General features: G+C 37.8%; 2 protein-coding genes across 2 annotated transcripts in view; one reads left to right on the forward strand and one right to left on the reverse strand.

Annotated features, from left to right (window-relative positions):
• Positions 1–7,203: 7,203 nt before the first annotated feature.
• On the reverse strand, positions 7,204–7,894 carry sod3a (superoxide dismutase 3, extracellular a). Its single transcript, XM_055194961.2, is given in 2 exon segments — positions 7,204–7,711; positions 7,714–7,894. Coding segments are annotated over 2 exon segments (675 nt in total). The 3' UTR covers positions 7,204–7,217.
• Positions 7,895–9,608: 1,714 nt separating this feature from the next.
• Positions 9,609–14,572, forward strand: part of dhx15 (DEAH (Asp-Glu-Ala-His) box helicase 15) — a 29,635-nt gene continuing 24,671 nt past the window's right edge. Inside the window, exons 1-5 of the mRNA XM_055212349.2 lie at positions 9,609–9,792; positions 10,603–10,948; positions 11,189–11,382; positions 11,550–11,709; positions 12,518–12,736. Of these exons, the coding sequence (XP_055068324.1) occupies positions 9,725–9,792; positions 10,603–10,948; positions 11,189–11,382; positions 11,550–11,709; positions 12,518–12,736 (987 nt within the window). The 5' untranslated portion in view covers positions 9,609–9,724. The remainder of the gene's footprint in view (positions 9,793–10,602; positions 10,949–11,188; positions 11,383–11,549; positions 11,710–12,517; positions 12,737–14,572) is intronic.

The following is a 14,572-nucleotide window of genomic DNA, read 5'->3' on the forward strand; positions in this document are numbered from 1 at the left end:
GCGCCCTTGTTCACATTTGTGAAATCCATGATAAAGTCTCATCTATTTATGAGATGAGGACCATCAAATTCATGTATTGATTTCAATCATTGACATGAACTCACTCAGTCATTATTTAAGATATCAAGGTTATATTTTCACAGATTGTTCTTTACATTATGTAGGATGATTTTATGTACAAATTTATGTACTTCAGCTGGGTTTTCAAATGTTTTCTTTCTTTTTTATGTTACATTCATGCATACTTGCACTTCTCAGAGTGGACTCAGCTGGCAGCTGGCTTCTTAGTGCAAATGCAACATAAAAAACAAACATCTGTACTGCTTGCCCTGTAAAGGCTTTTTCTCCCATATAGAAATATTCACATACAGGCACACTGGGCGGCATGTTGCCAGATAAACATTAGCAGTGAGGGAATGACTTTTTGGAAACAGATGGGTGGGGTGTTGGGGCTAAAAGAGTTATGAGGCTAACAGACTGCAAGGTGAGGTAATCCGCCTTACCCATTCAACAGCTCAACAGTGATACGTAAGGAATAATTGATGATTGAAAATAATCCACACCCAATGTGGTATGACATGAGCGGAGGTGTGCAGCGTAGGTGTGCATTATTTTCAAATAATTAAATTCCTCTTATAAAACGCTTACCACAGACATTGCAAAAACATTGCTCTGGTGGTTATTTTAAAACATTTGACAGGACAGGTGTGTGCATTCACAGCCCTGTGGTATAATGAGAGTGTAAACTAGGACTGTGCAAATCTTTAATTACAATTTTTGATTAAAACAGTTACAAAACCAATATATAACTGAGGTAAAACAATTAATGTGTGACTAAAATATAAATTGCATGCTGCTGGTTCGATGTGTTTGTAAGGCACTTTAAAGGCACCACTGCTTTGACACGTGTAGCCTATTGCAACACTTACTTAATAAAAAGGTTAAATAAATGTGAGTTTTTAAACTCACAGAGTTATCGTGTTAAATGACTGCGATTATGATTTTTACCTAAATAACCGGGATTATGATTTTGCCCGTAATTGAGCAGCCCTAGTATAAAATACATTATGCTGTTGGAGAGATTGTTTTAATTTGTTTTCCAGTCTTTTATTGATAATTATGTGTATATTAATTGAAATCACTATTTTTAGGCCTAAGAAAGTTCTTTGGACCTTTAAACCAAACTAAAACATCTCAATTTCATTGCATTAGATCATACAGAAAGAGCGCAACGTGTCATAACCTAAAAACCATGCCCACCGGGGGGGACAATCCATCTGTCTCCATTGACTTTATATTGCAAGAGGCTGCCTCCTTGTCATTTCTGGCTTATAACAAAAACAGAATAATGCCTAAAAGCTGCTGTGTGACAAGGTGTACAGGTAACAAGCCAAAAAAACAAACAGAAATAAGCTTTTATAAGCTGTCGACCCCAAAAAACAAGCGTTTAAAGACAAAAAAGTGGAAACGGGCAACTTTTCATAGTACTACTATTATTAGAACTATGCCCACTGGAGGGAAACGTAGTCGGTGATCCACTTTTTTCTCATTAAAGGCTGGGTTTTACGGCTCGACGGCTTATAAGGACTTATTTCTGAGTTTTTTGGCTTGTTGGCTGTGCGCCTTGTCACGCAGCCGCTTTTGGGCATTGTTCTGTTTTATTGTTGTAAGCCAGAAGTGACAGGGGGCCAGCCTCTCGCGGTGCGGGGTCGATGGAGACGGTTGGATTGTTTTCCCCCCGGTGAGCGTGGTTTTCAAATTAGCATAACTGCGCTCTTTCTCTATTGGTTCTCAAACTGGTGGGCAACCTGGTGCCTAGTTTTTTCGAAATTTTATAATATACATTAATTTATCATAAATTCTGTGTAATTAAACCTCAGAAAAATATAGCTACCAACCTACTGCACTACGTTGTATAATTTAATGTTTTGTTTAATTCATAAACAAGTTTGAGATTGTTTTATGTCATGCATTTTCTTTGGTGGGGTGCGAAAAGTTGTCATTGGGACGACACCTTTTAAAAAATAATATATACTTATATATACTAATATATATACTTTTAGATACAAATGTACCTTTTGAAAAGGTATTCCGCCCCAGTGATAATATTTGTACCTTTTTTTCTGAAAGTGTACACAAGGGGGTGCACGCAGAAAAGTTTGAGAAGTTGAAAACCACTGCATTAGATAATGAAATATTAAACTTAGGGTTATACTTGTGGCATACTTCTCAAAGTGGACTCGGTTGGCTCTTTAAAGAGAATATCAAAAAACAAACTATTGAACCTGAGTACACCTGCTAAGATACCAATACAGTCAACTAGATGTGAACTGACCTGCTTGCATCCATTATATGGTACACTGAGACCAAGTTTTCCCAGGAATCCCAGGAAGTAAACTGTTGCCTACAATCCGTGTGTTTGTTAGTCCAAGAAAAGAGATTTACGTTGGAGACGATAACTCGCATCATCATTTACTTTAGGGTATGTACATTTTGCATATTGTTAAAGGAATAGTCTACTCATTTTCAATATTAAAATATGTTATTACCTTAACTAAGAATTGTTGATACATCCCTCTATCCTCTGTGTGCGTGCACGTAAGCGCTGGAGCGCGCTGCGACGCTTCGATAGCATTTAGCTTAGCCCCATTCATTCAATGGTACCATTTAGAGATAAAGTTAGAAGTGACCAAACACATCAACGTTTTTCCTATTTAAGACGAGTAGTTATACGAGCAAGTTTGGTGGTACAAAATAAAACGTAGCGCTTTTCTAAGCGGATTTAAAAGAGGAACTATATTTTATGGCGTAATAGCACTTTTGGGAGTACTTCGACTCTGCGCAGTAACACCCTCCCTCTCCCATTATGAGAGTGAGAAGGGGAGCGGACTTCTCAGGCGAGTCGAAGTACTCCCAAAAGTGCTATTACGCCATAAAATATAGTTCCTCTTTTAAATCCGCTTAGAAAAGCGCTACGTTTTATTTTGTACCATCAAACTTGCTCGTATAACTACTCGTCTTAAATAGGAAAAACGTTGATGTGTTTGGTCACTTCTAACTTTATCTCTAAATGGTACCATTGAATGAATGGGGCTAAGCTAAATGCTATCGAAGCGTCGCAGCGCGCTCCAGCGCTTACGTGCACGCACACAGATGATAGAGGGATGTATCAACAATTCTTAGTTAAGGTAATAACATAGTTTAATATTGAAAATGAGTAGACTATTCCTTTAACATGTAGCTACTAATACACACCTACACACCAATGGAAATATTGTAAAAAATATTGACGTAGTGTCCGTGACGTCACCCATAGGTTAGTGAAGAGCATTTTTGAAGCTCAAAGTAGGCAGTGCCTGCCATCGCCATCTTGGCCGCGCATCCCGCGCATCACTCGAGGATAACCGAAAATGGGTAAAGAAGCGGGACGTGGGTGAAGCTGAGGTGGCTGGTTGCTGAAACCACGCCCACCTAGCTCGATTTTAGTGACATCAGTGGCAGTTCACCTGTTACTCAAGTGGCCACGCCCTTAATTATGCAGAACTTTAAGGCTTAATATAAGTTAAACAGATTAGTTACAAAGAAATTCACCCCCTCACAGTTGTCACGAAGGGCAAAAATAGCTATTTAGACCAATAATACTTTTTGAACCAGGCTGTAAACATATTATTTTCTACTGTAAAGTTGGGCATTTTAACATGAGGGGTCTATGGGAATTGACTCCCTTTTGGAGCCAGCCTCAAGTGGCCAGTCGATGAATTGCAGTTTAAGTCACTTCTGTATTAGCTTCATCAGAGATATCAAAAGGGTTTTCGTCAGTAAAACGTGAATCGGACAATAGGTACTCTTAAAGAAAAGTCCTTGGTTGTACAATACAGTGAAATGTGTTTTCAGTGTGTAAACAGATTCGAAGCCTGCTGGCTGTACATTCTGTGTGCGGCATAAAATCCCAGAATTCTTAACAAGTAGGAGGCGATCCACAACTCTTTATGTTTCTTGCTTGTGTCACTCCGCTGTCATCTCCACCTACACTTCAGTCTGCACCTGTCACATACAAAGCCCCTGATGTCACAGACCGACTGCCTTCACTCTACTGCCGTAAAACTCCTTAACCAGGGGGAAAATCAGATCTTTGATGTGACACTGATTCGCTCCATTATGCGCCGTCTCTCGTGCTCCCCTGCTGCCGTACCGATGGGCTGTCAGTCTCTGCACTGCCATTTACTACACATATTCTCCAGCTGCTCTTGCTCTTTGGTCTTATTAGACAAGAAATGCAACATTTTACAGAAGCACACATATACTGTTGAATTATTCATTGAGAGACATAAAATATACTCAGAACTAGGTGAGAGGGTGGTTGTATGAAATCTAGTGGGATTCATTTTACAAGGAACACATGCATTTTGAGCAGGCCAGGAGTATGTAAGTTCCACCTTATGAATAATGAAATTACAATTAACATTTAAAGGTGCACCCAATTAAAGCATTTTACCCCTAAAGATTTGAATAGTACTTCTGAAAAATATGTTTCAAACTGCGCTTGCGTGAGATGAAAATGGTGTGAGCATATAACCTATAATAGCCGCTTTTGTTTGAAACAGAACTGGGATTTGTGGAAACATTGCAAGTGTAAGACAAGTCTCTTTAGGGAAGACATGCCAGTAGGTGGCCATGTTTTTAACGCCTCCGGGCAGTTATTTTTGTCATGCAGTTATTTTAGTTCTATCTATTTGAATAGGGGAAAGACAGATATCTCTTAAATGATGTGCTAAAATCACAATTAAACAACATATTTCTGACCAACAAAATAACTTTTAGATTGATTGCAGAGGCCTAATATTGGAGACGGTTATGCTCTGCCCCCTCTCAGGTTGCCAGACACCTACAGGAGCACAACTGACGATGGAAACAAGTTTATATGCAAAATTTTCTGGTTTTCTGTTTGTTTCTGCTGATTGTGTGTTTCTGCTGTTTTGTTATATCTTTGTTGTAAGGCAGTTCATATTCGTTGCTCAACACCCCTCAAAAACTGGTGCGAAAACTGAAATCTTCCTTTTTTTAATAAAGTTAAAGGACCACTTATATGGACATCCTTTAAAAAACTAAAAAGTGGCATCTTCATTGGGTTAATAACCTCAGTGAGATATGGACTTTTGACAGTCATGTCAATATATAAGCTCCTTACCTCACTTTTCTCAGTTTGTTTACTACATTTGCATTACTTTTCCTAAAAAAATGTGGAGAATTGAGTTGGATTTCTGTGGAAGAAATGGGTACAGTTTTTAAGGAGGAAAATTCAAGTTAATAAAAGTATTTTTCTATAACTTATCAAGCATGCGAGTATAAATAGAAACTAAGCTTAAAGGGCTGTAAAAAAATATTCAAAAATATATGGCTTTGTAAATATCTCTAAACTAAAGATTAAAGTAACTTAAAGTGGTTATAGAGTGAAAATCAGACTTTTTCAATGTTTAAGTGCTATAATTTGGTCCCCAGGGCTTCTCAACCTAGAAAACGTGATAAAGATCAACCCAGTAACTTTCTTTGGGTAAGCCATTTTCTGCAAGCATGTGAAAAATTAGGTCGTTAAGAAATCGCCTGTTTTGTGAGGTAGGTAGCAAGGCGAATTACAATAATACCGCCCCTCTCAATCTACACTATCCAACCACTGCACTGCCATTCAGTGCAGAGAGAAAGAGAGACAAAAAAATAATTGACAGCACAATTGAGTTTCAATTACAACAAACCACCATCATTGTGATGTGTTTGAATTTCATCAGCTCATTTGCATTTTAAAGGACACCAAAATGGCACACTTTTGCTCAGACCTACAAAGTGGCAATTTTAACATGCTATAATAAATTATCTTTTGAGTATTTTGAGATAAAACCTCACTTACGCACTCTGGGGACACCAAATATTTATTTTACATCTTTAAAAAAATCTCATAATATGACCCCTTTAATAAAATCCCTTAATGTCACTAAGGTGATTTTCTGAGTTGGTCAAACCAAAATAAATGACAAAAATTTATATTTTTGTGTAAAATGTACATATATTATTTAGCTTTATACATCAAATAAAATAAGTATTTCACTAACAGATTATTTCTTATAGATATCCTTAATATTTTATTTAAGAATATATTATTTGAGAAATATATTTTGAAAGTTTTAAAAACTATAATTCTTATTTTCAATCAATATTATTTTTATTTAAAAAGCACCTATTGTCAGATTCACATTTTTAAATTGCCTTTGGTGTGTAAGTGTGTATTAGTACAGGTAACGGTATGCAAAAGGTACATACCCCAAAGTAAACAATGACGCGAGTTATCAGTTTACTTCCTGGGATTGGTGATGTAGACAAGGCCGACATTATCATAATTCCTCCCGTTCGGACTCGCAGCCTGTAAGTTAACTCCTGTTAGCATTGCATTGTGAGCAAATCTTTCAAACATGGTAAGGAGCGTCACATTTCCGGCTGACGCCAGAGGTATTCAGGCCAATCACAACGTACAGATTAGCTGGCTAATCAGGGACACAGCGCTTTTCAAATCCGTGCGTTATAGGAAGAGAGTGAAATCTGGAGCTACAAAAATTTTTGGTATGTGGAAAATAATGTGTTTTTTAACCATAAACCACACAAACACATTGTATTATACCAAATACACATTGTTGTTTTTTAGCAATGAAATTGTGCTCTTTAACATCAACTTAAACAATTGCGTTTCATGCTTTTAAGTTTCACACTATTTTTTTTATTTGTCCCGATTTAAAACAACCCAGCATAGATTACACACAGTCATAGTGTTTAATGGTGATTTTTCACTAACCAACTGCATAAAACAAGTCATAAACAAAAAGAAATCTTGAATTATTTTCAAACCAGCGTTGTGTTAAAAGGGATGAACCCAACTCACTTATTTAACCTTTGCTGGGTTGTGTCAATCCTAAATGCTGGGTTGTTGTAACTCATTGTTGGGTCAAATGTGTTAAATTAACCTAGCATCTGTGTTTGTTTCCTTATTGACCCAATGCAGGGTTGAAAGCATATTTTAAAGTGTTAAAAATTATCAAATAAAGGGAATGTCATTGTAACATTTGTATAATTTTATATAGGAAAGAAAAATATCCATGCAAGGTTTTTTCTCATGCTATTTTAATCATTCTTTCATCTTTCATTTTCATCACACTCCTAACTCTTCAATTTTCTCATCTAGTACTTTTAGTACCATGTTCTTTTTCTCCACCTCCTCCCAAAAGTGGAGAGCTAATACCAATGACACATCCCGCAATTCTTTTCTCAGCATTCCCACTACGTTTACTTTCCTCATCTGACCCCATTCCCATATCATCCTCCTTTTGATGAACCACCACAGCACGTCCCAGTATGGATTGACCCCCAAACAGCCTGGCCTTTGGGAGGTTCAGTATACGACGTATAATTCCTTGCTTGGCAACAAAGTTGCCCATGTCTCCAGGGCGACCAGTATGGTTGATGCCCTGTGGATTGTAATGAGGACTGGTAGAGACACAACTTTCACTGAGGTCTCCGTACTGATGGATGTGGATGGCATGGACCTGCTGATCAGTGGCAGGCAAACCACGGAGGTTGACGATCACTAAAGTGCCATTGGGGAAGATCTGACTGAAGAGAACTTGCCCAAATATCTTTGGCTGGCCAGGTTGTAGATCAGGGACAGGGTTACCTCACAAGCAGCAAAGGTTGTGTTGTTAAAGTCTACAGCTTCAGGCATTGGAGCTTTGACATTTTTAGAGATTAAATCTCCATTTACTATATGTAGTACCATATCAGAGGAAATTTTAGTAGGATTTGCCCCATGTTGCTGTTTAGAGCCTGCAATAAAGATGGGAATAATGGGACTCATGTTCATTTATTTATCATTTTAGAAAAAAATTACAAAATATGTACCCCAGATAATGGCATAATGATTTTTCTTATACTTTGCATGGAAGAGAGTATGAGTGTATGTGCATTAAATTAAACTACATTTTATAATGTAATACAGAATCATAAATACTATAATGTGTCACTTACCGTTCTTGCCATTTTAAGAAGCTGCATGTTTGTTATTTAAACACAGTTTTTAGTATGTATTGAACTTTGCTCTACCTAACCCAAAAGCTAAGGTAACAATAAAAAACCACACACTAATTAGTTAACACTGAGTCAATATCTGCACTATTGATCTGTGAAGCAAAATCACAAAAAATTAAACATTGAAGAACATTAAAGGCACATTATCTGAAATAAGCGCAATGATGCCCTAACACAGAGTACTGTGCCTGAGGCCACAAGATTAATGCAAAGCTTAATCGTGATGTAACCCTGTGCTTAAGGTTCAAAGGCATCTTCATCAAACTTTGCATTATTAATTGCTTGATCTTCTGGAACCCTGTATGGAGTTCAGGTGAAATGCCAATGTACACATTGCCTATATATGTTATAGTCAGCTACAAGTGATCTTTAAAAAGTATAATAGATATTCAGCTCACATAACAGACTATTGTAACTGGCACTGAGCACTTGACAACTCTTCTGTCTCAAAAAGCCATTCTTACAGGACTATTTCACATAAAATTGGACTGTTATTTAATCGTCTGTGAAAGCGGAAGTAAAAATGCCCTGTATTTCAGATTTATACAGAGAGCATTGCAAAGGCTTGTTAATGTTAACTTTGTCTTTTCTATCACCATCAATTCCCAGCCACAAGCAATGAACCAGTTGCTATTATGTAGCTTGTTGGCCATGCCTAGGCTGTGTAATTACCTGTGTCGATAGCAATGATTGTCTTCTACACTAGCTGATTCATTGCCATTTATTATTATTCTCTGATCTGAGTACATTATGAGATTTGACTAGAGGTACTTTCACATGATGTATTTTTTATCACATGCATTCTAAATCATAAATAAATATTGTATATTTTTTTATTTTATCATCATTGTTATTAATATTAATAAGTATTAATTAAGAAGTATTAATTAATAATAATAATTATTAGTAATTAATAATAATAATAATAATAATAGGAGTTTCTATCTTTTCTAACATCTTATTGGCTGCGTACACTTTCTCATAGTTGGCCGTCCAAGCATTTAAAACATTTACATTTAAAACATTATCAGATTACATCTAATGCCTTTTATATATTTTATTTGAACACTTCTGAAATCAAAAAACACAATCAAGTCAAGCATATGGCAACATATTTTTTTAACATTTTCTTAAAGTTTTCTATTTTGCATATTTAAAAAATTGTCATTATGTAACAAAAATATTATTAGTATGTATATTATGTGCATTTGTTTAAAAATATTTAATGAACTATTGTATTTCATAACTAAGATGGCAAACACACCGTTTTGAACGTGAGAGGGGGCTGCAGGCTTTATTTGGCGCTGGATATGTACAGCATCCTCATTCCTCAACATACTTTATTTACCTTTCTCGCTTCTTATACACAAAATAAATCTGAAACTATAACTAACAACACCAATAACCAGGAGTGTGTGTTGTGTTTTAAAGTCTTTCCCATTGCTTTAATCTCTGTGAGATATTAATGACGAGGTAAGTACTTCCGGTCGCCATCTTGTCGTTTAGCCGCGCGGCAGAGTGAGTGAGAGAGTGCAGTGGCCGTGTTAGCAATAACCGACCAAACTCTTTCTCTTTTAATTCTTAACCATTCTATTACAAGATGTCGAAACGACATCGCTTGGATTTAGGCGACGATTATTCGTCGAGCAAAAGGAGATCATCTGACGGGTAACTATTATGTTGAACTTGTGGAGAGTTTTAGCATGCCGCTGTTGAGGGGCTAGCGTTAGCCTGCTTTAGCATGTTTAGGAACGTAAACGCGATAATAGACAAAACGTGACGCTGCTGCTCGTAAAGAAAATGCAAATATGAAATGCACAATTGCTTTTAGAGATTGATTTAACACTCAATTGACAGTTAAACGTTTTGTGTACACAGAGGCGCGCGAGTCTTTGTGATGAGCGCTGCTAGCACGTGTGCTGCCTGTATCTGCACGCGTGAATGGCAACTTGACGTACGGCAGACAACATTCACATAACTGTTCGACAAGTTGTTGTTCTGTAACTGATTTCATTTGTACATAGAGCTAAAAGGGCAGCTAAATGAATGCTTTTAATGCGATGAGGGCTGTAAATGCTTATAATTTTAGCTCACACCGGTATGCCAATGTGTAAGACAGTCTGCAAAGAAACCAACAAAACGAACCAAAACATTTGTGCGATTGTACAAAAAAGTATTCAAATATCCTCAGAGGTTGTTTTTAGCAGTCTGGTTGTTTGGCTGAAAGTGCGGCCTATTGTGTGTTTTTTTTTGTATCATAACGTTACCTGATCTTCAGGAAACATTTATTTGTATATGGTTAATGTACAATAAAATAAAGTACACATGTAGCCTTAATTTTTTATAAAATATGTGAATTATGTACGTTTTGGTCAATGCAATTTGAAACACGATTTAAAAATCATTGTCACCTGACATGTGAATGAATATGATCAGAGTAAAACATTATTAATCTGATTTTCATATTTCTTCCCACAGTAAAGACCGTGACAGAGATCGGGATGAGCGGCCAAAGGATCGTGACCGCGACCGTGACCGTGACAGAGATCGTGATAGGGACAGAGAGAGAGACACCAAGAGCTCGAGTGCAGCCCTCAGCTCCAGTGTGCCCAGCGGTGTTGGGATGATCCCCCTGAAGCAGACAGCCATGCATCAGCAGATCAACCCCTTCACCAATCTGCCTCACACCCCACGATACTATGAGATCCTCAAGAAGAGGCTGCAGTTGCCCGTTTGGGAATACAAAGAACGGTTTAATGATATCCTCAATCGTCATCAGAGCTTTGTGCTGGTTGGAGAGACAGGCTCTGGAAAGACCACACAGGTTAGATCACGTGTGTTGGCAATGCCCGTTTGGTTATCAAGAATTTAATGCTTAAGCTATCAATTTTTGTCTTAAAATTGGTATTTCGTTTGGAAGTCCCCCCTGTAACAGGATGGAGAAAGTCTGTTGTGAATAAAATCGATTGCACTTCAACAAATGATGTACAGATTTGTTTGTTAATATTAATAATTTCCGATTCTACAAGGATGTGCAAAATACATATTTACTTTTTCTGTTCAGATCCCTCAGTGGTGTGTAGACATGGTGAGGGCTCTCCCTGGCCCTAAGCGTGGAGTTGCTTGTACACAGCCACGTAGGGTGGCAGCCATGAGTGTGGCACAGAGAGTCGCAGATGAAATGGACGTCATGCTTGGACAGGAAGTTGGATACTCTATCAGATTCGAGGACTGTAGCTCTGCAAAGACCATTCTGAAGTAAGTCATTGTTTTAGTAGACAATATAATGGGTTTGGTTTTGCTTTATAAGAGACTACACACGTGGGAATATTGCCATACCCGGTTGTTTTGTTTTTGGTGGTGCATTGAAGGTATTTTTGTAGCACCATGAATGTGATTGATTAAAGCGTGTCTCTCGTTTACAGATACATGACAGATGGTATGTTACTCCGTGAGGCTATGAACGACCCCTTGCTCGAGCGTTATGGTGTCATTATTCTCGATGAGGCTCACGAGCGTACGCTAGCAACAGACATTCTGATGGGCGTCCTCAAAGAGGTGGTGCGTCAGAGGACAGACCTTAAGGTACGCTATAGACCTGCTGATCACATAACTGCATAATCTGTAGCGTACACACGTTTTCTTTTATGCTTTTGAAGTCTACACTAGAATTGAAGTTTCTTACTAAAATTTGTGATCTTCATCTAATATCTAGAGTTTTTCCCCAATCATTTCAGTAAGTAATTAGGTTGCTATTGTGCTGTCAACTAAACAAAATGATTAATTGTAAACTATCCTTCCATAATAAACATTTGCAAATGATAATTGAGTGTCAGTACTTCTATGTATATTTTTCATCTGACTCTTGCGATGAACCTGCTCTCACACCTGACAGCTGTGTGGCCATTACTTTTGAAGACTAACGCTGCCATTGCATTCAGAAACGCACAGCAAGTCATTTTAGCAGCGGTGCAACGACTGCTGCTGGGTCAGCCCATTTGAAAGCCATCAGCCCAAGGAGAGCAGAAGCGCAACAAGGTTTATGGCTGAAATGTGCTGGACCCAATTCTCATAAAGCAGATGGGTAATGACTACTTGTTGTCAGGAACAAATCAAAGGTTATACATGTGTTCAGAGACTGTTAAATAAGGTCTAGGTGACTCCAAGTGATCCCTTGGCCCTCTGTCCCTATCAAGCTTTAAAGTTTAATTAGTTTTAAGAGCAATTATAACATCTCATGATGTGGAAAGGTGGCAGGTGGACATCAAAATGCCATCCATGCTTTATTTCGCCTTCCGTTACAATCCAAATGTTTTGAGAATGAGATGTGCTTACTCTCCAGGAGCTTTGATCTAAGCATAACCCATCAGGAATGCTGTTTATTCCACTCTAGGTCATCGTGATGAGCGCCACCCTGGATGCTGGAAAGTTTCAAGTTTATTTCGACAACTGCCCCCTGCTCACTATTCCCGGCCGGACACATCCTGTAGAGATCTTCTACACACCCGAGCCGGAGAGAGACTACCTGGAGGCAGCGATTCGCACAGTCATCCAGATCCACATGTGTGAGGAAGATGAGGGAGATGTACTGCTCTTCCTTACTGGACAGGAGGTACGTTTAAACATCCTGATCCTCGTTGCATAGTGACACAGTTATGTAAATTGGCATATAACTAACCAGATGTTCAGGTAACCTGTTTAAAAACTGTCATGTTTGCAATTCTGTTTGGTAATGCTGGTAGTGCAGAAACTACACCTTGTAGTGGTTGGACAACGTAAATAGAAATATTGTAGATGAAAAATTGTGGGTACTTTATTTTGGACGTGTGTGGCTTTATAACGTGAAATTCAAGATGCTCATTATGAGCAACATTTTTCATTTCTGACATTTGTCAGCCCCCCTCGCGTGCACGCACACAACAGTTAAATAGTGCAGAAGAGATCAATGCTTAGATTGATAATGGCCGTGGACACAGCTGGTCTTGGCACAAAAGCAAAAGCCTGTGAGAGATGACAGAAAGTGACCCAGATTCAGCCCTGAAATTAAGCCATTTATTATATTATGTCTCCTGCAACCAGTGCTCACCTGAGCGCAGTGGAGGGTTAGGAACCCACCCAAATGATAAATATGGTCACAGATGGAAAGTTGCCAGCCTTCGCTGTGTTCTCGTGGCGTTCCTTTTTCCTTTCGCAAAGATCAAAGACAAATTTACTTTTTACAGCATCTCTAAATATCCTTTGCATAGTTTAGGGCATTACGATGATGAGACGCTTCAGTGTTGGTTTTCTGCATAATGAATCATAGACTTGAAATAAAAAATGGGATAATCTTAATCTCAAATACAAGTCTTCGTTACAACCACCTAATCAGACATTGTGACATCCTATTTATTAATGCCAGACTCCTGTCATTAGTTTTTCCCGTGGATGTGGTCAAGTACATCTGTTTTCATTTCAGGTGTTAGATTGATCGTCGAAATCTAGTAAGCTGCAGTTGAAGGGTCTCCAACATTAGATGATAATTGAGTGGAGTTTTATTGACGTGCAGGAGTGTTGCGTTTGCTATGAACTAATCATTACAAAGTTGAATGTTAGTGGATACTGAAATGTGCTTAAAAACGGACCAATACGGTATTTTCACTGTTAGTTTACATGCATTTTAAAGGTCATGTATTTTTAGCATCACTACTACCAAAAGGCAAAAATGACTATTTTGTCGAACTCACTTTCCACTAGTTGCAGAACAGTTGTTGCAGTTGTTCATGTTAAAAGTAGGGCTGCAGAATTAATCTGGATAACAGTTCCGGGTGATAAAATTACATGATCGCCAAAAGCCTCAATTACAGCTGTCAATTTGTGCAAATTTTTGTGCATTTCATGTTTTGGCAGTAAGAACAGTGGTGACATGTTGACGTGTTCTTTAGCCATTCGTTTTGGATTTTTTTATTTGCAACACAACTTCCATAATTATTTGTATTTACATTATATTATTTAGTTTTGGATGTTTTGCTTCACAGAAAACATTTTAAAACTTCAATGTAAAGTCTATTAACTGTCAATAATAATCGCAGTTACAACATTAAGGTGAATAATCATAAATTTAGCTTTTTTTGTTATAATTGTTCAGCCCTAGTTGGAACCTTGTTGAGCAGAGGTTCTCAAAATGGGCTTAGTCATGAAATAAGTAAGGAATAATTGACGATGGGCCGTGGTATTATTAGATAATAATGCACACCCATGGCAGTAATGCGGCACAACGCGATTGTGCATTACTTTCAAATAATTTCACAGTCCGTTGTCAATTATTCTACTTGTATCATGTTGCCATAAACGTTGCTTTGTTGTTTATTTTAAGACATTTGACAGGTTAGGTGTGCGTTTTACAGAAAAATAATCAACACCTGTGGAACATTTCTCAACCAATCAGAATAAAACATTCAACATGCCC

This window comes from Misgurnus anguillicaudatus, chromosome 21, assembly GCF_027580225.2.
Source record: "Misgurnus anguillicaudatus chromosome 21, ASM2758022v2, whole genome shotgun sequence".
NCBI classification, from domain to species: Eukaryota; Metazoa; Chordata; class Actinopteri; order Cypriniformes; family Cobitidae; genus Misgurnus; species Misgurnus anguillicaudatus.